General features: G+C 40.2%; 1 protein-coding gene across 1 annotated transcript in view; it reads right to left on the bottom strand.

The window, feature by feature from the left end:
- The window catches only part of LRRIQ1 (leucine rich repeats and IQ motif containing 1), a 195,885-nt gene that overhangs the window by 119,068 nt on the left and 53,573 nt on the right, over positions 1-23,244 (bottom strand). Inside the window, exons 11-13 of the mRNA XM_073651622.1 lie at positions 19,772-19,899; positions 5,317-5,390; positions 4,952-5,045 (exon numbers count right to left, since the gene is read on the bottom strand). Of these exons, the coding sequence (XP_073507723.1) occupies positions 4,952-5,045; positions 5,317-5,390; positions 19,772-19,899 (296 nt within the window). The remainder of the gene's footprint in view (positions 1-4,951; positions 5,046-5,316; positions 5,391-19,771; positions 19,900-23,244) is intronic.

Raw genomic sequence — 23,244 nt, 5'->3', positions numbered from 1 at the left:
AACCCTAACCTTAGAGTTCATTTTTTAGGCCGTTCCTCGTGCGGTATAAGTGATTACACAACTTTATTCTTTGGGTCAGTGCGATTACAGCGATACCAGAGTCATATCGGGTTTTTATGTTTGGCAGCTAACAAAGTAGCACTCAGCAAAGCTAAGTATGCGAATATGAAATATATGAAATTTGAATAGCATTACTGCTCTAGAAAATAGAAATAAATGAGAAATCTTAGTGCATAAATTTGCCAATTCATGTGTACCTGGTAGCCACTTTAAGGCATTTCTCGTTAAACCAGGAACCTGCCTGTGTGAACTCCTCTCTAAGAGACAAAAGTCTGCTTGTGTGTGTAAATGCAAGATCCTGCTGCAATTAAAACTGCCTGTGGCCTAGAGGAGGACTGCTCAGTCAAAGCCTATACATATAAACAGAAAAAACTGACCGCCACTACCTGGCTACCAGGTACACATGAATCGGTCAATTAATGCGCTAAGATTTCTCATTTATTTCTATTTTCTACAGCAGTAATGCTATTCAAATTTTATATATTTCATGTTCGCATTCTTAGCGTTGCAGAGTGCTACTTCGTTTGTTAGTTGTATATGGAGGTAGCTGTTCCTAGTAAGCACCTGTTCACACCTATTTCTTGTTTTGGAAGTGCTGGTCAGTTTTTTCCGTTTATATGTTTGGCAGCTGTCCCACACTAAGACGCTTTTTTTTGCAAAGACTAGTTTTTGCAATCATTTTTCCATTTTTCGTCCGACAGAGTCATGTAAGGGCTTATTTTTTGCGGAACAAGTTGACATTCTTATTGGGCATTTTTTGATCGCTTGCTATTCCGATTTTTGGGAGGCAGAATAAACAAAAACCAACAATTCAGGAATTGTTTTTTTTCATGCCGTTTCGCTTGCGGTAAAATTGATAAGGCAGCTTTATTCTTCGGGTCAGTAGGTTTACAACGATACTACATTTATATAGTTTTTATGTTTTGGCGCTTTTACACAATAAAAACTATTTTATAGAAAAAATTTTTTTTTTTAATTGCTTTTTACTGAGCGCTATAACTTATTTTTCGGCTGATGGAGCTGTATGGCGGCTTGTTTTTTGCAGGACAAGATGACGTTTTCAGCTGTACCATTTTTATTTACATTCGTCTTTTTGATCTAGTTTTATTCCATTTTTTATATGGCGGTATGAGGATGAAGCATTGTGTTCACTAAGGGGGTTAACTAGTGGGGCAATTAGGTCAGGTCGTTCCGTACTTTTATTGTTTTTTTGTTTTTTTCATAATAATATTTATTTATGGGTACAGCATATTTTTATTTTTTTTTTTAATTATTTTTTCATTTTTTTAAAATATTTTTACAATTTTTTTTTTCACTTTTCCACTTTTTTTCCACTATGGGACTTTAATTTTTTGCAGGCTGATCGCTTGCATAACATAGAGATGCAGCATTCGATTGCAGCATTTCGGGGGTTGATGTGCCGGGAGCAGGTGCACGTGGCCTTAGACCATACATGTCAAACTCTGGCCCGTGGGTCAAATCTGGCCCTCAGGGTGATTATATTTGGCTCACGACACCAGAACCACTACCCTTATGTGGGGCCATTATTCTGTATGGAGGACTTTGTGGGGTCCATTATACTGTATGGAGGACTATGTGGGGCCCATTATGCTCTATGGAAAGCAATGTGGGGCCCATTATACTGTTTAAAGGACTATATGGGGCCCATTATACTATATACTAGTTGGCCCACAACTTTGTCCAAGTCTTTCATTTTGGCCCTCTGCGTGTTTGAGTTTGACATCCCTGCCTTAAACTGTCAGAACCAGGTCACTGACGGATTCTCAGGTAAAGAGGTCGGCCTTTTTCTCTTGTTACTGCAGTTTTCCTCACAGACTGACCAGCACTTCTGTCCATAAAATGGCTGCTGGTAGAAGAGCATGTTACCAGATCAATCTATCAACCACTTCCAATAATAAAACACCTAACAAGGGAAAGCTGTTTTTCTATTGGAGATGATCGATGGACTGGACTGGTCACATGCTCCTCCACCAGCGGCCATTTTAAGGACAGAAGGGCTGGGTAGTCTGAGGAAAGCTGCACTAACAAAAGATGGCCGACCTCTCTACCTGAGAATCCGTCACTGAGCTCGTTCTGACAGTCTAACAGGAAATCTGTAACTGTTTATCTGGCTTTTTATGAGATTCTCTCAGTAGATTTATCGCCACAGACCACATTAAAGTTGAAAGTGCAGGGAAACAAACAGCCTGTAGAAGCCAAACAGTGCAAAATTTGTAATGAAATCTTATTGCAAAAATCATATTTTTAGCCAAAAATGCATATATTTATGCCACACACATGATATAAGCACAAACACAAGTGCAAACCAAGCAATGGAGGTTCACTAGAGAAATTCCAGGTATCTTTATTGAAACACCATTAAGGCAAATACAACAGAAATAAGAACAATAAAGTACACCCCGAGGGAAAATGTCCATGTTTGCCTCATAAACAAGTTTGAAAAAATGCACCCCAAATAGGTGCAAAAAATATACCAGGAATTGTCCGCTAAAATAAAATAAATACAGATTTTCTCAACTCTAACTATAAGGCCAAGGGCCCATTGTCAGTATTTGGTCAGTATTCGGTCAGTATTTTTTCTCAGGAGTGGGAGCCAAAACCAGGAGTGGGTGATAAATGCAGAATTGGTGACTTGTTTCTATTATATCTTTTCTCTGATTGTTCCTCACCCGATTTTGGCTCCCACTCCTGAGAAAAAATACTGACCGAATACTGGCCAAATACTGATAAAGTGCCTAGTTATGTTGTTTATTGTCTCCAGCAGCAGAGATTAAGGGCTGGACCTGGTGAGGGTGAGTCAAGCACTGTTTTTATTTAAAAAAACAAACAAACAAACTGTATCCAGGGTACAGGGGTTTTCTGAAAGTGGAAAACTCTTTAGAGGGTGGTCACTCAGCAATCAAATATAGTTAAAGTAACTCTATTGAACAAGGTAGACAAAGCATGTTAATTAATGTGGTCGACTACTAATTATCAAGGTGAAAGTGCATGAATCAGAAACATTAATAGCCAGATATATTGCATGGAAAAACTGTGCAAAAGGCGCAAATCACTGATCAGCATTACCACCTGTGAAATATAACAATAAGTCACCACTGGAAAAATATAATAAATTCCTTATATGCCTCAAGGATGTCATATAGAACGGTGTGCTGAACAATAAATAATGAAATAATGAATTAAATAATATAATCAGACATGTGAAACTATCAGTCGAGGTGTAAAATATATAACCATGTACATGATAACCATCAATGAATGTAAAATGACCAGAATTATTAAGGTAAAAAGCGACAATCATGTGTAGTGTTACTGTCTGACATTATTGTCACATATTAGAAATATAATGAGGGTGTAATGTCTAAGGCCAGGCCCATACATTCCTATTCACTGGGCTTTTATTCTTTTACATTTTACCTTTTCAATTGGGTTACATGCACCTAGTCTTCTAGCATAGCCTTGCTGCCCCCTAACATTTAAAGGAAATCGGTCAGCAGGTTTTTGCTATGTGATCTGAAAACAGCATGAGATAGAGGGATGTGTCACTTGTCAAAGTGCGTGCTGTTGTTTACTAACTGTGAAGGATTTATCACTACGAGATTAATATTGCCAAACTAGTCCGGAAACTAAGCACCTTACTGTCTATGGAGAGACCCTTGTGTGGGCGGGGTTAGCTTCCTCAGCTCTGCTTCATTCTAAATCTAAAAGCTCTGATTGTGCGAGAACGGCTGCACCCAGTAATCTAAGTGTTACATTGTGGGATTCAGCTTCTCCTAACCTACATCAGGCTGCTCTCAGATGAAATAGAAAAAACCTGCTGACAGATTCCATTTAAGAATAGCATTGCCGGCTTAAAATCCAGACAAAAAAAATGTCCTAACCCATCCTAAAGGTCGATCTTGTCAACTAAAGTAAACTGAATGGTTCTCGAGTGAATATACAAGTACAATTTGTGGACATTTTAGTTCATGCACCATGGAAAACATTGCTGGATACTTCAAAGTAGTGTTATATGTTGCAAGCAGAAGCATGGAGTCAGTTTATTAAGTTTAGGCTACATTCACACTTCCGTTCAAACGTTTTATTTGTCAGTTTCATTTTATGGGACAAGAAATGGAATTAATGTCCAAATTGTACCGTACTAATGGCAGTAGAGGGAATCCTTTAGTATGGAGTCAGTCTGGGTTCTGTTTTGTGTTCGTTTTTACAATGGAAAAAAAAAAATTAAAAACTTCTGTATAGATTTTTCCTGTTTAAAAACAGACACATAATGTGACCCAGACAGATCCCTTAATAATCAATCTGTCTCTTCTGCTTCCATTTGCATCAGTTATGCAACAGATCCATTTGTTACATGAATTCCGTTTGTTTGATCCTCAAATGAAACAGACAGAACAAAAGTATGATTGAAGCCTACCATATATACTTTAATGGTAGACTAAGGTGGCTTTAAACTGTACTCATACTTGAGGAAATAAATTGAGGAAAAACAAAACAAGGTAGAGTAATAGAAAAAAAAATACACTAAGCACAGAAGATATTGAAAGATATGCAAACATGGCACCATCTGCTGGTGAAAAGAAAGGATTGCAAGCAAGGGAAAAGCCAGCTTTGGCTGATGACTTGAAAAGAAAGGATTAGGGGGACATCTGCTGTTCAAGAAAAGGGTACTGAAGCCATAAATGAAGAGACTTGTTCTGGTGACACCTGCTGGTTAAGTTGTGAAATACATAGTGCAAAATATACTTAGTAAATGTCTACGAATGATGTATTAACATGTAATATACTCTTCAAATTTAGGTTTCATTTCTTATATCTATTCAACATCATAAGTTTAGCGTTACACAACATAGCTTATTGATTATCTCACCTCCAGTTATATTCTTGTAGAAATGGATTCTTGCTAATCAAGAGTTTTCTTAAATGTGTGCATCCTTCCAGCCATTGGGATACAGAGGCTAACTCTGGAAAATAAAAAAGATCATATATAGTAAGGATACAGTAATGTTGTCCTGCAGCACTGAGGTTCTCAGGGCAAATACAAATGGAAATCATTTCCAGGGAATTTGTTCACCCTGTCCTTAGATGGGTCCATGACCCAACAGGACCACATACTTAGAAATGTGATAGATGAATGATGTCCCTAGCATGGGTCATCTGAGTACATAGTTGTGAAATGCGCTGAAATTACAGAAATAATAGATATGTAATAAAGGAAATAAAAAAAACACATACCTGATAAACAGTTGCTACTTAGGTTCAGTTCTTCAAGTGAGATAAAGGTATTAAATGGTGCAAGGTGATTTATGCTACAATAAAGAAAAAATAAACATGGCCATTTAATTGTGTTGTTAAGTGCAAGGGACATAGAATTCAGAGAATAATGTAAAGCCTCACCTCATTAAATGCGCCCTACAGTCCAGCATCCATTAAACATGTCTACATTATGATATTTAGATAGTTTCACTTATATTTCAATCATTTTTTCTTTATCATTTATACCTTGAAACTATCTTATTGTTAATAGATCTGTTACTCCTATCAGTCTCTATTTCAGATTTCAGTGTGCAGATTTGTCCTGTTGCATATGGGGGTTTGAATACTTTCTAAAGGGGTTCTCCGGGAATGGAAAAAATAAATTACAACTTAAGTTAATGTCATTATAAAAAAATAAATAAATACATTAGCAAATCAGAAAGTTTTGTCTAAGGAGGTAATCACTGGTGGAAAGCCGAGTGAGCAGCCTCTTCATACGGCAATACCCCTGGTATCTCCAGTATTAGATCAGATAGACAAGGAGGACAACAGCCTCTTCTTACTTCAGTACCCCTGATATCTCCAGTATTAGATCAGACACAGGGGGGGCAGCAGTGTGAGTAGCCTCTTCTTACCTCAGCACCCCTGGTATCTCCAGTATTAGCTCAGTAACACAGGGGGGACAGCAGTGTGAGTAGCATCTTCTTACCTCAGCACCCCTGGTATCTCCAGTATTAGATCAGTAACACGGGGGACAGCAGTGTGAGCAGCCTCTTCTTACCTCAGCACCCCTGATATCTACAGTATTAGCTCAGACAGACAAGGAGGACAACAGCCTCTTCTTACCTCAGTACCCCTGATATCTCCAGTATTAGCTCAGTAACACAGGGGGGGCAGCAGTGTGAGTAGCCTCTTCTTACCTCAGTACCCCTGATATCTCCAGTATTAGCTCAGTAACACAGGGGGGGCAGCAGTGTGAGTAGCATCTTCTTACCTCAGCACCCCTTGTATCTCCAGTATTAGATCAGTAACACAGGGGGGGCAGCAGTGTGAGTAGCCTCTTCTTACCTCAGTACCCCTGGTATCTCCAGTATTAGCTCAGTAACACAGGGGGGGCAGCAGTGTGAGTAGCCTCTTCTTACCTCAGTACCCCTGATATCTCCAGTATTAGCTCAGTAACACAGGGGGGGCAGCAGTGTGAGTAGCATCTTCTTACTTCAGCACCCCTTGTATCTCCAGTATTAGCTCAGTAACACAGGGGGGACAGCAGTGTGAGTAGCATCTTCTTACCTCAGTACCCCTGATATCTACAGTATGAGATCAGATTCAAACTGTGGACAGCAGTGTGAGCAGCCTCTCCCTACCCAGTATTTCCAATATTATATTTGAATATCCACTGGGAGCAGATCTTCCTACACATGAAGTGGGGTGGGGTGCAGCTCCTGCTGCACATATTCACTACTACTTGTCCTATTAACATCCTAGGACAATTTTTTGTCAGAATGGCATGGTGGCCACTTTAATTCTATAGTGAATACCTCTTTAGACAAAAAAACAACTAATTTTGTTATTTCTAATTTTTTTAGATTTATTTATAATGACATTTCCTTTAGTTATTTAGTTTTTACTATTTCTGGAGAACCCTGTAAACATCTTCATATGCTCTGCAACCTGGTAAGCAAGGGTCAATCTATACGTTATGTACTTCGATTTAAATCAGACGATGCAGTTGATTTTGTGCTAATGAACCAAGCTTTATGTGATATTAAAGGCTTACTAAAGGCTTTTCCAAGAAATGAATTTCCAAAACCCATTTAGTGTAGGAAAATAACAATTTCACAAATATAAAAACTGTCCTAAATAGAAACTGTTCTTTCAACAAACTTTGCATAAATCAAGTGAATATAATAAACGTTATAATAAGTAATTGATCAAGTATTGTGTCATTTGTAATCATAGAAATCATTTTTCCACTTGTGACCCATTTCTTATTCTCTCCGGTTTACTGAACATACTCTGAAAAAAAAAAAAAGAGATCAAATCCATCTTGCTGAAAACAAGAAGGACTGCCAGCATAGTAAGGGTTCAGGTTAAACAGCATATAGCAGTCGATGCAGCAGGGAAATGTGAGGACAAGAAGCAAATCTGTGGTGACGCTTCTGTAGAAAGTGACTTATCTCACCCCAAAGCTGAATTCACACCCACCGACAGAACTCATGACTGATGTATGTTGTTCCCAATGTTGCTACTTCTGTCTACCAAAGGTAAAAAGAGCAGGAATCCTTCTATACAATAAGTGTATGGGAGCAGCTAGTCTCTTTCCATTAGCTCAGGGAGAACTGAAAATTAAAGGGGTTGTCCAGTCTAAAATGAGAAGTCTGCAGTCACTCTTTGTGACTTCAGACTCTTGAATCCTCCCAGTGCAGGCACTGTGCGCTATGAGGAGTCCTCGGTTTCTGAGCCGGGAACGGAGGTGGTCTATGTGACATGCATACTCCCGGGCAGAAGCCGTCTAGTTATAATAATAATAATTTATTTTTATAGCGCCAACATATTCCGCAGCACTTTACAAATTTTAGGGGGGACATATACAGACAATACAGAATAAGCATATTTCATATCGAAAGGAGTGAGGGCCCTGCTCGCAAGCTTACAGTCTATGAGGAAATGGGGGAGACATAAAAGGTAGAATGAACATATATTGTATAATGCAGCCTTGATATACTAAATAGGATAAATAATACATGGACTGGTCGCCAGCCAGTATGTGTGCAGTCCTGACAGAGGCTATTATGTGCATGGTTGGTATGAACCTGAAAATGAAGAAGATTTTAATATGGGGGAAAACTGGGACGGACAGATAGTGTGTGGAGGCGATACGCCAGTAAAGAAATGGGTTTTTAGGGTTCGCTTGAAACTGTGGGTATTGGGAATTAATCAAACTGTCCTGGGTAGTGCATTCCAAAGAATTGGCGCAGCACGTGAGAAATCTTGGAGACGGAAGTAGGAAGTTAGGATTATGGAGGATTTTAGTTTTAAGTCACTGGCAGAACGGAGGGCACGTGTAGGGTGGTAGACTGAGACAAGGGAGGACTTGTAGGGGGGTACTGAAGCATGGAGCGCTTTGTGGGTAAGCGTGATAAGTTTAAATTGAACTCTATATTGGATGGGTAACCAATGCAATGACTGGCACAGGGAAGAGAAATCGGTGTAGCAGTTGGCGAGGAATATGATCCTGGCTGCTGCGTTAAGGACGGATTGGAGACGGGAGAGTTTAGTAAGAGGGAGCCCGATAAGTAGAGAGTCGAAGTAGTCCAGACGGGAATGAATAAGAGCTACAGTAAGAGTTTTTGCCGAGTCAAAGGTGAGAAAAGTCCTGATTCTTGAGATGTTTTTGAAGTGTAGATGACATGAACGAGCGAGTGATTTGATGTGAGGAGTGAAGGAAAGATCTGAGTTAAACGGCTTCTCTCCATACAAATGTATGGAGTGAGGGTGAGGCAGGTTTTTTTTTTTTTTACCACGTTCACTGAATGCTAAAACTGACCTGCCATTACTATTCTCCAGGTCATTACGAGTTTGTAGACACCAAACATGTATAGGTTCTTTTTTACTTAAGTGGTGAAAAAAATTCCAAAGTTTGCTAAAAAAAAAAAATGGCGCCATTTTCCAAGACCCGTAGCGTCTCCATTTTTCGGGATCTGGGGCCGGGTCAGGGCCTATTTTTTGCGCGCTGAGCTGAAGTTTTTATTGATACCATTTTGGGGTAGATCCAATGTTTTGATCGCCCGTTATTGCATTTTATTGCAATGTTGCGGCGACCAAAAAACGTAATTCTGGCGTTTAGCATTTTTTTCTCGTTACGCCGTTCACCGATTGGATTAATTCTTTTTTTATATTGATAGATCGGGCGATTCTGAATGCGGCGATACCAAATATGTGTATGTGTTTTTTTTTTTTTTATTTTGAATGGGGCGAAAGGGGGGTGATTTAAACTTTTATATTTTTTTAATATTTTTAAAAACATTTTTTTTTTCACTTTTTGCTTGCTTCTATAGTCTCCATAGAAGACTAGAAGCAGCAACTGTCTGATCGCCTCTGCTACATAGAGGTGATGAGCAGATCACCTATATGTAGCAGAAATGCTCCTGTGCTATGAGCGCCGACCACTAGGTGGCGCTCATAGCGATCAGCTCATGACAACCACTGGGGTCTGCTGAAGACCCAGGGTTGTCATGCCCACGCATCGGTGACCCGCGATCACGTGACGGGGGCACCGATGGGCGGGGTAAATGACGCCCTTCCGGAGCGGCAATGTTAAATGCCGCTGTCAGAGATTGACAGCGGCATTTAACTTGTTAACAGCCGCGGGTGGATTGCAATTCCACCCACGGTTGTTGCGAGCACGTCAGCTGTAATAATCAGCTGACATGTGCCCGGTTCAGTGTGGGCTCAGCGCCGGAGCCCGCGCTGAACAGGGGGTGACAGCCTGGTGCGTACTAATACGCCACAGGCTGTAAAGTGGTTAAAGTCTGACTGGTTTATTGCAATCCTTATAAATCACTTCACCAGAAAACTTAAATACAGCCTTTGTCTGGCACAAGGTAAAACAAAGTAACAAGTTCATACAATAGTGCTGGTTAGCCCACCTGGCTTAGAGTCCAGCTTCCACCAGGAGACCTGCAACCTCCATACGTCCAGCATGTATGGGACAAACAGCTCTTAATATTCCCAGTGAATCCCACCCAGGGGTGGAGATATGGTGAGCAGACGTTCTGATGCTCCTAAACAACCTCTCATGGCCGATTAACCCTTTTTAGTCCTATATAGTCCTATATGCATTAAAGCATTACTTCAAGTTTATCTCCCAACCACTAGGTGTCTAACAGCCACCTTACATACTTCCCCACCTCTGCCTAAAGCAATAGCTTGGTACCTTCTACCACTAGACCAGGGATTCTCGAGAGGGTATTGGCATTACCATGTAACTCCGGGCTCTATGTACTATATGGAAGTGGAAATACTGCAGGACTAGAAACCAGTGAGTAACACAAGCATTTTTTCCCTTTTTCTCCCTCATACACCTGAGTGGGCCATGGTCTGACAGTAATTGAAATGCTCACCCTAGGAGATTAGTATGGCCAGGCATTTCATTTCTACAATGAAATAATTTTTCTCACATACCAACAGTTCCCTACTCAGGCATATAACAGGATGCTCCTCTCCGTGTATCTCTTGAGAAAGGACCGCTCCTAATCAGTCTTCTGAGACATCCGTTTGGAGTACAAATTCCTTCTTAAAGTCAGGCTTAATCAGGACTGGCTGCTTACATAGTGCCACTTTCAGTCCTTGAAGGGCAGTCTCTGCCTCCGACGTCCATTTAGCCATTACTGATTTTATCCCCTTAAGGAGGTCAGTCAGGGGTGCAGCCACCATGGCAAAGTTTGGAATGAACCTTCTGTAGTACCCCACGATTCCCAGAAAGGCCCTAACTTGCTTCTTTGTGAGTGGTTTTGGCCAGTTGTGGATTGTTCCCACTTTATTGATCTGGGGTTTGATTTTGCCTCTACCTACTACATATCCAAGTTATTGGGCCTCTGCTTTCCCCATGACTCATTTTTTTGGATTTAAAGAGACCCCCGCCTTCCTTAGTGCTTCAAACACAACCTGAACCTTTCCCAGATGACTTCTCCAATCCAGCGTGAAGATTACGATATCATCCAGGTATACTGCAGCGTATTTCTTGTGGGGTGAGAGGATCGGCTCCATGACCCTCTGGAAGCTGGCCAGAGTTCCCTGGAAAACGAACGGTATTGGAACATATTGGAAGCAACCATCAGGCGTAGAGAAAGCCGCCTTCTCCTTGGCTTCTTGTGACATGGGGACTTGCCAATATCCATTTGTTAGATCCAAGGTGGTTATGTACCTTGCAGGCCCAAGTCTCTCGATCAGCTCATTTACACTCAGCATCGGATATGTGCTGAACTTGGAGACTTCATTCAGCTTCTGATAATCAATACCGAATCTTCATTCTCCATTGGGTTTTGGAACAAGGACAATCGGGTTAGAGCACACACTCTTAGATTCCTCAATGATCCCGAGATTCAGCATATGCTTCACATCCTTGGAGATCTGTTCTCAGCCGGCCTCTTTAATTCGAATGGGCTTCAAATTCACTCGCACATGGGGTTCCATCAGAACCTCGTGTTCTATGACATCTATACACTATCTAGAACAGATCCCATTTATGCTTCAGCAATTCCCGACATTGCTGTTTTTGGGCCTTCACAGTGTTTCGGCTACTGTGACATCTTCAATGTCTCTTTCAGGTTTAATCAGCCAACATGGAGTTTCAATGGGGTCCCTCTCTTGCTCTGCCTTGATGAGTAGCGGAACGAGAGGATTTTGGAAGTGAGAGGTGGGAGCAGTTAACTGGCAGATGGGACATGACTTGTAATACCTTAAAATTTCAGGATGACATCTGGGCCAATAAAACCTCTGCATGACCCATTCTGGAATTTTGTGCCCCTCAGATGGCCACCCAAGACATGTGAATGGGCCATGTCCAACACACTCCGACTATAGGGTCCTGGTATTAACAGTTGTACCATTATCTCCTCCCTCACCTTAGTAACCTGGTACAATAAGTCCTCACTCAACATGAAATAGGGAAACCTGGTGTCAGCCCCCGACTCCTGTGCTATGCCATTTGTAAACGGTTACCTTATTGAACGCTTATTTTAGAGTTAGGTCCCCATGTTGGGCAAACCCCAAATTTTCTCCGGTCATCCCTATCTCAGGAATGTCTGCATCAGAGGATACTACCTCCTCATCTTCCTCCATTACACAGAAGGGAAACCCGTCAGACTCTGGGGTTGATGAGACTTTAAGGCAAATCCGTTTCTTACCCGAACAATTGAGGTCTTCGCCCCTCCCCATAAGTCCCAAAACAACACAAATGCCTATGATAAGTGAGTGCAATAAATCCTGGACAACGCTAGACTCAGTACATCAGGCAGTCTCAATGACCACTCTGGCCAGCGGATAATCTTTAGCATCCCTGTGAATGCAGCGGATGCCCACCTTCTTACAAGGGATTAATTGGAGAGGGAGTGTGGCCCTCACAAGGGTGACCAAACTCCGAGTCTAGTAGTCCAGTCATTTGTGAATACAATTGAACCGAACTCTATGGTAAATCTTTAACACCATATTATATATTCAGGGTACTCCTACTAAATTGCATAAACTATAAGAATGTGGAGTGTGACCCCCATAAAGAAGTCTGGAGCAATACTAGATAGTATTAAAATAGAAAACTTTTATTGAATACAAATATTAAAATCAATATACTCTAGAAAATTAGCAGGTCACTAGGGGTGAAAAACACAAAATCAGGGTGGCAATTGTATATAGAGATACACATGGGGGCATCTGACAACACTTAAACAGAGGTTACGCTCTAGTGTACATGTGACTAACCCCATAAAAGTGAAGTACATACATAGAGTATCCAAGTGACGCTGTATACAGTCAACAAAGAACAGATAGCAAGGAGTCCACAAATATAGATGTTCAGTAACGATTCCAACTATCTTTATATGTATGCACAGCAAGCATAAATAACATCTCCGTGAGGTTCAGGTGGCTCACCCATGTGTCATGTAGACTCTTATACTGCGCTGAAGCCCCGACGCGCGTTTCGCGTGCTGCTAATTTTCTAGAGTATATTGATTTTAATATTTGTATTCAATAAAAGTTTTCTATTTTAATACTATCTAGTATTGCTCCAGACTTCTTTATGGGGGTCACACTCCACATTCTTATAGGTTATGTAGTGCAGTCATTTGCAGACCATTTCCTTTTACAGGACAAGCTTGGGGCCCCTCGCCGGGTGGACAGTCCAGACTGCAAGCTGGACATGCGTAGAATATGAACAACAGGTGTCCCATGCTACAGCCATTTGGCTCGGTGGTCAAGGGACAAGGGGCAGCTGTATGACTTGGGCCGTGACATTTCCAGCAAATTACATCCCCGATGAGGCCGTCGGCATGACCTCCACCACCCCCTTGGACTTTGGATGCCCCACTCCCTTTTTAAACTCCGCAGTATGGAGTGGGTTGCCTCTCCAAGGAACAGTCGACCCCTGATACCTTTTGACCTGTCCAACCAAGTCATCGGTGTTCCGGAGTTCTACCTGGGCAACCCCAGTCTGTATCGGGCTCGGAAGGGAGTGCGCGACACAGTCCATTATAGTTTGCTCTACCATCTGCGCAGGGGTTAGGGTCTCTGGCTGTAAGCACTTTTGGACGAGGTGCAGTAGATCAAACATTTGGGAGCGATGAGGTTTGTCATGGTGATATGCCCAACGGTGGACCCGTTGTACCCTGACAGACATGGTCACCCACAGGAGCGCCAAAATGTAAAATTTTTCATATTCTTTGGCATTCTGTAAGGCTGAATCATAGTAGGCATTTTGTGGCTCCCCCATTAACTATGGTGCGAGGACTTCCGCCCACTGCTCTGGTGGGAGTTTCTCTCTATCAGCGACCCTTTCAAAAATGGTTAATAAGGCCTCTATATAGTTCCCCAGGATCATTTTCTGCAAGTCTCTCCTTACCGCTTTCCGGGTAGAAAAATCTGACCTTGGAGTTGGAGTGGCCGCGGTGCCACGAGCCACCTCTGTGAGTACATCAATCTGCTGCTGCTGTTGTTGGTGCTGTTGCAAAAGCAGCTTACTGGTCTCCTGTTGTGCCAGCTGTTTCTGCTGTAGTTGTTGCTGCTGTAGCTCTTGGGCTTGCACCAGGTGTTTAATCAGGTCCTCCATGCAGTCTGACACTGCTCCCTGGCCTATAGCCGCCTTTACCCAAGACATGCAGTACTTCTGTAGCAGTCACACATTCCCTGGGAACGTTGCCCGCACTTCTAACACTAAATGTGGTAGGTCGACTCACTCGACTTATTAAAGAGGTAGACACAGGAAAAGTTTCTATTTAAAGTCCAGCTGGGTTATTGCAATCCTCATAACCAAGTCACCAGAAAACTTAAATACAGTCTTTGTCCGGCACAAGGTAAAACAAAGTAACAAGTTCATACAATAGTGCTGGTTAGCCCACCTGGCGTAGAGTCCAGATTCCATGTCCTTTAGCAAAGGACATTCAATCCAGGAGACCTGCAACCTCTATAAGTCCAGCATGTGTGCGACAAGCAGCTCTCAATTTACCCAATGAATCCCACCCAGGGGTGGAGATATGGTGAGCAGCCGTTCAGCTGCTCCTAATAAACCTGTCATGACTAATTAACCCCTTTTAGTCCTATATGCATTAAGCCCTTTACCCCAGAAGGTGGTTTGCACGTTAATGACAGGCCAATTTTTACAATTCTGACTACTGTCACTTTATGAGGTAATAACTCTGGAACACTTCAATGGATCCCCCTGATTCTGAGAATGTTTTTTCGTGAAATATTGTACTTTATGATAGTGGTAAAATTTATTCGATAGGACTTGTGTTTATTTGTGAAAAAAAACAGAAATTTGGCAAAAATTTTGAAAATTTCACAATTTTCAAACTTTGAATTATTATGCCCTTAAATCGGAGAAATATGTCACACAAAATAGTTAATAAATAACATTTCCCACATGTCTACTTTACATGAGTACAATTTTGGAACTAAATTTTTTTTTCTTAGGAAGTTATAAGGGTTAAAAGTTGACCAGCTATTTCTCATTTTTCTAACAAAATTTGCAAAAACATTTTTTTAGGGACCATATCACATTTGAAGTGACTTTGAGGGGTCTTTATGACAGAAAATACCCAGAAGTGACACCATTCTAAAAACTGCACCCCTCAAGGTGCTCAAACCACATTCAAGAAGTTTATAAAGCCTTCAGGTGCTTCACAGGAATTTTTGGAATGTGGAATAAAACAATAAACATTTAACTTTTTTCACAAAAATGTTACTTTAAACTTCAATATTTTTATTTTCGCAAAGGTAAAAGGAAAAAATGGACCCCAAAATTTGTTGTGCAATTTCTCCTGAGCACGGCAATATCCCATATGTAGGGAAAAAACACTGTTTGGGGGCACGGCAGGGTTCGAAATGGAAGGAGCGCCATTTGACTTTTTGAATGTAAAATTTGCTTGAATAATTAGCGGACACCATGTTGCGTTTGGGGAGCCCCTGATGTGCCTAAAAGGTGGAAACTCCCCACAAGTGACACCATTTTGGAAACTAGACCCCTCAGGGAACTTATCCAGATGTGTGGTGAGCACCTTGAACCCCCAAGTGCTTCACAGAAGTTTATAACATTGAGCCATAAAAATAAAAAAAAAAATCTAACTTTTTCCACAAAAATGATTTTTTAGCCCCAAATTTTCACAAGGGTAAGAGGAGACAATGGACCCTAAAAATATGGGGCGGAGACTCAAGCATGTCACTCGAGCACCCGCAAACTCAAGTAACGAGCACTTGCGCTCAACACTAGTCGCCGTATTGTCATAATTTTTTTTTCTTTACTTTTGAAAAAATCCCAACCCCAACACAAGCCTAACCCCAACCCTAACCCTAGCCCTAGCACAGCCCTAGAGTTTATTTTTGACGCCATTCCTCGTGCGGTATAAGTGATTAGACAACTTTATTTTTCGGGTCGGTGCAAGAACAGCGATGCTAGATTCATATCGGGTATTTATGTTTGGCAGCAGTCACACACTAAGGCAGTGTGCCCACGATGCGGATTTAATGCGTTTCTGCGGCTGCATTTCCGCTGCAAAAACGCATTAAAAACGCATGTTAAGTTGTTTACCATGTTTCACAATGATAATCCGCATGTGTTTTGCATATGCTGCGAAAATTTCTGCTGCGGATTTTCACTGCGGAAAAATCCGCAGCACGACCATTAATTTTGCGGAATCGCGGCAAAATCGCCGCCATTGATTTGCATTAGACTGCATAACATCCGCATGACTACATGTACACATGCGGATATTATGCGATTCAATGCACGGATGGTACCCGGGTTTGGACTCTCCTCCAGACCCGGTTACCATAGTACCTGTAGTTAAAAAAGAATTAAAATAAAAAAAAAAACATATACTTACCTTCTGATGGCCCCCTGTCTGCTCCCGGAGGTGCTGCTGGCTCTTCGGTTGCTCGCTGTGGTAAAATGACCTTCCATGACGTTATTTAGTCATCTGACAGATCACACGACTGTTGATGTCGGCGGTCACGTGACCTGTCACTTGACTAAATGACGTCATGGAAGGTCCTTTTAGAGCACCGCGAGCCGCCGAAGACACCGGACGGACCGGAGAAGGAGACCGGGGGCCATCAGAAGGTGAGTATAATGTTTTCTTTTTTATTTTTCAACATTTTTATTGTCTTTTTTACTATTGATGCTGCATTTGCAGCATCATAACTTGGTCACACAACATAAATACATGCTGGTTGCATGGATTTATATACAGTGCATTGTGAAAGTATTTGGACCCCTCAAACTTTTCTACCTTTTGCCACATTTCTGGCTTCAAACATAAAGATATCAAATTCTAATGTTTTTGGGAAGACTCAACAACAAGTGGGACACAATCGTGAAGTGGAACGAAATTTATTGGATATTTTAAATTTTTTTAACAAATTAAAAACTGAAAAGTGGGGCGTGCAATATTATTCAGCCCCCTTGAGTTAATACTTTGTAGCGCCACCTTTTGCTGCGATTACAGCTGCAAGTTGCTTGGGGTATATATCTATCAGTTTTGTATATCGAGAGGCTGAAATTCTTGCCCATTCTTCCTTGCAAAACAGCTCAAGCTCATTGAGGTTGGATGGAGGGAGTTTGTGAACAGCAGTTTTCAGCTCTTTCCACAGATTTCTCGATTGGATTCAGGTCTGGACTTTGACTTGGCCATTCTAACACCTGGAAATGTTTTTTTGAACCATTCCATTGTAGATTTTGCTTTATGTTTAGGATTATTATCTTGTTGGAAGATAAATCTCCGTCCCAGTCTCAGGTCTTTTGCAGACTCCAACAGGTTTTCTTCCAGAATGGTCCTGTATTTGGCTCCGTCCATCTCCTCATCAATTTTAACCATCTTCCCTGTCCCTGATGAAGAAAAGCAGGCCCAAACCATGATGCTGCCACCACCAGGTTTGACAGTGGGGATGGTGTTTTGAGGGTGATGAGCTGTGTTGCTTTTACGCCAAACATATCGTTTTGCATTGTGGCCAAAAAGTTCGATTTTGGTTTCATTTGACCAGAGCACCTTATTCCACATGTTTGGTGTGTCTCCCAGGTGGCTTGTGGCAAACTTCAAACTAGACTTTTTATGGATATCTTTGAGAAATGGCTTTCTTCTTGTCACTCTTCCATAAAGGCCAGATTTGTGCAGTGTACGACTGATTGTTGTCCTATGGACAGACTCTCCTACCTCAGCTGTAGATCTCTGCAGTTCATCCAGAGTGATCATGGGCCATTTGGCTGCATCTCTGATCAGTCTTCTCCTTGTTCGAGATGAAAGTTTAGAGGGACGGCCGGGTCTTGGCAGATTTGCAGTGGTCTGATACGCCTTCCATTTCAATATGATCGCTTGCACAGTGCTCATTGAGATGTTTAAGACTTGGGAAATCTTTTTGTATCCAAATCCAGCTTTAAACTTCGCCACAATAGTATCTCGGAGCTGCCTGGTGTGTTCCTTGGTCTTCATGATGCTTTCTGCACTTGAAACAGAACCCTGAGACTATCACAGAGCAGGTGCATTTATACAGAGACTTGATCACACACAGGTGGATTCTATTTATCATTACCAGTCATTTAGGACAACATTGGATCATTCAGAGATCCTCACTGAACTTCTGGAGTGAGTTTGCTGAACTGATAGTAAAGGGGCCGAATAATATTGCATGCCCCACTTTTCAGTTTTTAATTTGTTAAAAAAGTTTAAAGCATCCAATAAATTTCATTCCACTTCACGATTGTGTTCCACTTGTTGTTGATTCTTCCCCAAAAAATTAGAATTTTATATCTTTATGTTTAAAGCCAGAAATGTGGCAAAAGGTGGAAAAGTTAGAGGAGGCCAAATACTTTCACAATGCACTGTAGTGTGACCAAGTTGTCAAGCACTTTTTCAAGTCATGCTAAAATCGCTTGGAAAATCGCTTGACAACCCGCATGGGAAATTTTTTTGGTATCGCTTTATTCTGAGAGCGATAACTTTTTTATTTTTTTGCTGATGGAGCTGTATGGCAGCTTGTTTTTTGCGGGATAAGATGAGGTTTTCAGTGGTACCATTTTTATTTACATTCGTCTTTTTGATCACGTTTTATTTCATTTTTTGTTTGGCAGTATGATTATAAAGCATTGTTTTTTGCTTCGTTTTTTTTTTTTTTTTTTTTTAACTGTGGTCACTAAAGGGGGGGTTAACTAGTGTGACAGTTTTATAGGTCAGGTCGTTCCGGAAGTAGTGATACCAAATATGTGTACTTTTATTGTTTTTTTTTCATAATAATATTCATTTATGGGTACAGTATATTTTTATTTTTTTTAATTTTTTTCATATTTTTACAATTTTTTTATTTTTTTTTCACTTTCTGACACTTTTTTTTTTACTTTTACACTTTCTCCCACTATGGGACTTTCACTTTTTGAAGGCTGATCGCTTGCATAGCATAGAAATTATCATCTTAGTCATTTTTCGTGTTTATGGCTCCCTGGTCTGCACTTTGTCTTCATGTTTTTTAATTTTATTCATGCTGTTTTACTGTTGTAATTTTATCTTATTATGAATAAAGATTTGCTTTTTATCAGTACCATCGTACTTCAATATTACAACCGTGTCTGCCTGTGAAATGGAAGCTGAAGCTAAGAGGAACCTACAGATGTGTCAGTTATAATTGCACACAGCTCTGCAGTGAGATCAGGAGAGCAGAGAGCGGCCATTACACATCACACTGGTAACTCCCCCTTCATATAGAATAAGGTCTGGGGGCAGAGTTATCTTCCAGACAACGTCCTCCCCAAAGCCAGGAAGAGGTCATTTATATATAAGAAAAATGTGGATATTTCTGGAATAAGACATCAGATCGCAGATATCAAGGTATCATCTTATTCAGCTTCCCATGACCTACATGGATAATCCTACTAACAGATTCTCTTTAAGTAATATTTGGAATTGTGCTATCAAACTTTTAAAAAGTTGCTCTGGCATAATTTACACCAAATGTATTATTAAGGTGTGACATTTAATAAATATGAAGCGGCAGAGTTGAAGTGATTACTAAAGACTTGGCAGAAATTACTCCATCTTTTATAATTGTGGGCCAATATTTTTACTATTAAGACAGTCCAGTTCAAAAAGCAAAATTTGTATATACCTACATGATTTATTCCTGGATTATATGTTCAGAAAATATATAGGCATTTGTTAAAACAAAACAATTTTACCTGTTTTGTGATACTGAGAATACCTGCAGTAAAGGTAACCAATATGATGACAGGTCTGACAGAGTGGTTAAGTTATTATCATCCAGAAATAACTCCCTCATCAGAACATGATTATCCAGTCTAGGAATCTGGAAACAAAGAAAAAGAGTTTTGCTTGATAAGTACATTCAAAGGCTAGAAAGGAAGGACCAAAATATAAAAAATTATGTGAATTCGTAATAGGTCTCAATGTCCCAATTAAAAATCCTCCATCATTCAGTTAATGCAGTCCCAGACTAAACTTTCAAGACTACTTAGGGTCATAATCTCGCATTAATCCTATATGTTAAAAAAATGACAGAAATGTTGCCTCCCCCTCCCTTCAAGGTAAAGAAGCATTCCTCCCATCAAAGTTTTTCTCCTCTTAGTATATTGCAATCATCATATTATAAGACACTGTGTACTTACAATTGCTCATTTTGTCTTTCTACCCACTTAATTCTTCGCTTTTCTCTGCACTATGTAGAAAGAAGTCTCTTGTCCCTGTATGAGTCATTCCCCTCTACAACTCCTGACCCAGCTGCTCCACTCCTCTCCCCTGCCATAGACTTTTGCAGTGATAATGACTCATAACTTGAGCAGACAAAACTGACCTCCTGCTTCTACATAGAGTTTAGAAGAACGCAGCTAGTAAGTTTTTAATCACTTGATGTCATAGACCTAATGGAAAAGAGAAGAATTAGCTGGGTAGAAGGGCAAAATGAGCAATTGTAGGTACACAGTGTCATAAATTATGATGACTGCAATACATTAAGAGAATAAAGTGGGTCTTTAAAGGGAATCTGTCACCAGGTTTTAGATATCTCCCCTTGGAGAGCAGCATAATGTTGGAAAAGAGACCCTGATTCCCCTGCGCTGTATCACATAGTTTACTGGATACAGCTGTTGTGATACAATAAGAGTTTTTAGATGCAGCAGGTAGCAGAGCTAAGAAAGCTGACTGCCCACAACACAGCTTTATGTGAACATTGTTTATTGACAGTAAGCTGCTAATCAGTGCTGGAGAAAAAGTTGGACCAATATGCACACAGGCACCAATCCAGCAATGATAATCTTCGGCTAATGAAAAGGTCATTGTATTGAAACAACAGCACACAGCCTAATAAGTGACACAAAACTGAAATCAGTGTGTCAGCCCCAATCTCATGTTGCCCTCAGATTAACCCCTTTACAACCTTGTCAGTAATAGTATGTAGCTGCGGTGCGATCGCCACCGGGTGTCAGCTGATTGTCACAGCTGACACCCGGTGCTATGAGCCAGGAGCGGTCAAGCACAGCTCCCGGTACATTAACCCCCGAAATGCTGCGATTGAAGTCGATCGCAGCATTGCGGGAGCAAGGGGTGGTAAGCGTCGATACTTACCTCCTCTCCAGTGTCCCAAGGTGTCTGTGTCGGGTCCCGGATGTTGTCATGGTGACCTGATGTCGTCATGACAACATTCGGGTCACCAGGAGGCAAGAAGTTACTTTGGTCATGCGCAGTGCGCGACCAAAGTATCTTCTCCCTGTGCAGCGCTGACAGGCTGTATATAGCATAGAGATGCTGGTGCATCACTATGCTATATAAGCGATCAGACTGCAAAAAGTGAAAGTCCCATAGTGGGACAATGTGTAAAAGTAAGAAAAGTCTCAGAAAGCAAAAAAAATCTAGATATAAAAAAAATTGTAAAAATAAAAAAAGAAATAAAAAAAAAATGCTGCACATAACACATCTACATCTCTGGCTGCTATGGGCATAAAAGGGGACAAACTTATGGTGTGGCACCCATGCTCCCCTGACCTCAACCCCATTGAGAACCTCTGGAGCATCATCAAAAGGAGTGTCTATGATGGTGGGAGGCAGTTCACATCTAAGCAACAGCTCTGGGAGGGTATTCTGTCCTCATGCAAAACAATTAAAGCAGAAACCATCCAAAACCTGACAAATTCAATGGACGAGAGAGTTCAGAAGCTCCTTTCGAACAAGCGGTCCTATGTGCAAATGTAACATCACCTAGAATAAAGTTTTGAGTTAAAAACTGTTTGATTTGAGTTTGTAATAACCTGCTACTGCTTATAATTTCAAAAATGACCATTTTTTTGTTCTTTATTAAAATGAAAAGGTTGAAAACTCTGCTGTGCATAATAATTTGGAACATGCATTTTGAGTGTTTTATTTTTTTAAAAATATACTGTTATCATAGGCAGTTTGTACAAAAACCTTTCAATTGTACTCTAATAGTTATTTGACTGGAAAATTACAATGACTGCAATTCATATAGGTAATTTGGGAAAATCTGAGAAAATATTATTTGCATAATAATTTGGAACACAGTGTGTATATATATATATATATATATATATATATATATATATATATACACATTATTATTTTTTTTTCACAATAATATTTATTTATGGGTACAATATATATATATATATATATATATATATATATATATATATATATATATATATATATATATATATATATATATATATATTGTGCCCATAAATAAATATTATTGTGAAGAAAAATAAATACATAAAAGTACACATATTTGGTATCGCTGCATCCGGATTGACCTGCACTATAAAAAACTGTCCCTCTAGTTAACTTGGTAAAAAAAAAAAATAAAAAACGAAGCAAAAAATGGTGCTTTATAATCATACCGCCAAACAAAAAATGGAATAAAACGCGATCAAAAAGTCGAATGTAAATAAAAATGGTACCGCTGAAAACATCATCTTGTCCCGCAAAAAACAAGCCACCATACAGCTCCATCAGCCGAAAAATAAAAAAGTTATAGCTCTCAGAGTAAAGCGATGCAAAAAAAAATATTATATAAAAATATAAAATAGTTTTTATTGTGTAAAAGCGCCAAAACATAAAAAAAATATAAATGCGGTACCGCTGTAAACGTACTGACCCGAAGAATAAAGCGGTCTTATCAATTTTACCACATGCAGTGCGGAATAAAAAAAAAAAAAAAAAAACCAATTCCTGAATTGTTGTTTTTTGTTTATTCTGCCTCCCAAAAATCTGAATAGAAAGCGATCAAAAAAGGTCACGTACCTGAAAATGATGCTAATAAAAACGTCAACACGTCCCGCAAAAAAAAAGCTGTCACATGACTCTGTCGGCCGAAATATGGAAAAATTATAGCTCTCAAAATATGGTGATGCAAAAACTAGTCTTTGCAAAAAAAAGTTTTTTTTAGCGTGCGACAGCTGTCAATCATAAAAAAACTATATGAATCTGGCATCGCTGTAATCGCACCAACCCGAAGAATAAAGTCGTCTTATCACTTATACCACACGAGGAAAGGCGTAAAAAATAAACTCTAGGGTTAGGGCTGTGCTAGGTTTAGGGTTGTGCTAGGGTTGGGATTTTTCAAAACTAAATGAAAAAAAATGATGACGATATGGCGACTAGTGTTGAGCGCAAGTGCTCG

Source organism: Phyllobates terribilis, unplaced genomic scaffold (assembly GCF_046119375.1).
Source record: "Phyllobates terribilis strain yellow unplaced genomic scaffold, ASM4611937v1 Scaffold_11__3_contigs__length_659146591, whole genome shotgun sequence".
Taxonomy (NCBI): domain Eukaryota; kingdom Metazoa; phylum Chordata; class Amphibia; order Anura; family Dendrobatidae; genus Phyllobates; species Phyllobates terribilis.
Note: the sequence above shows the minus strand (reverse complement) of the source record. Positions and strands in the feature narration are given on the sequence as shown.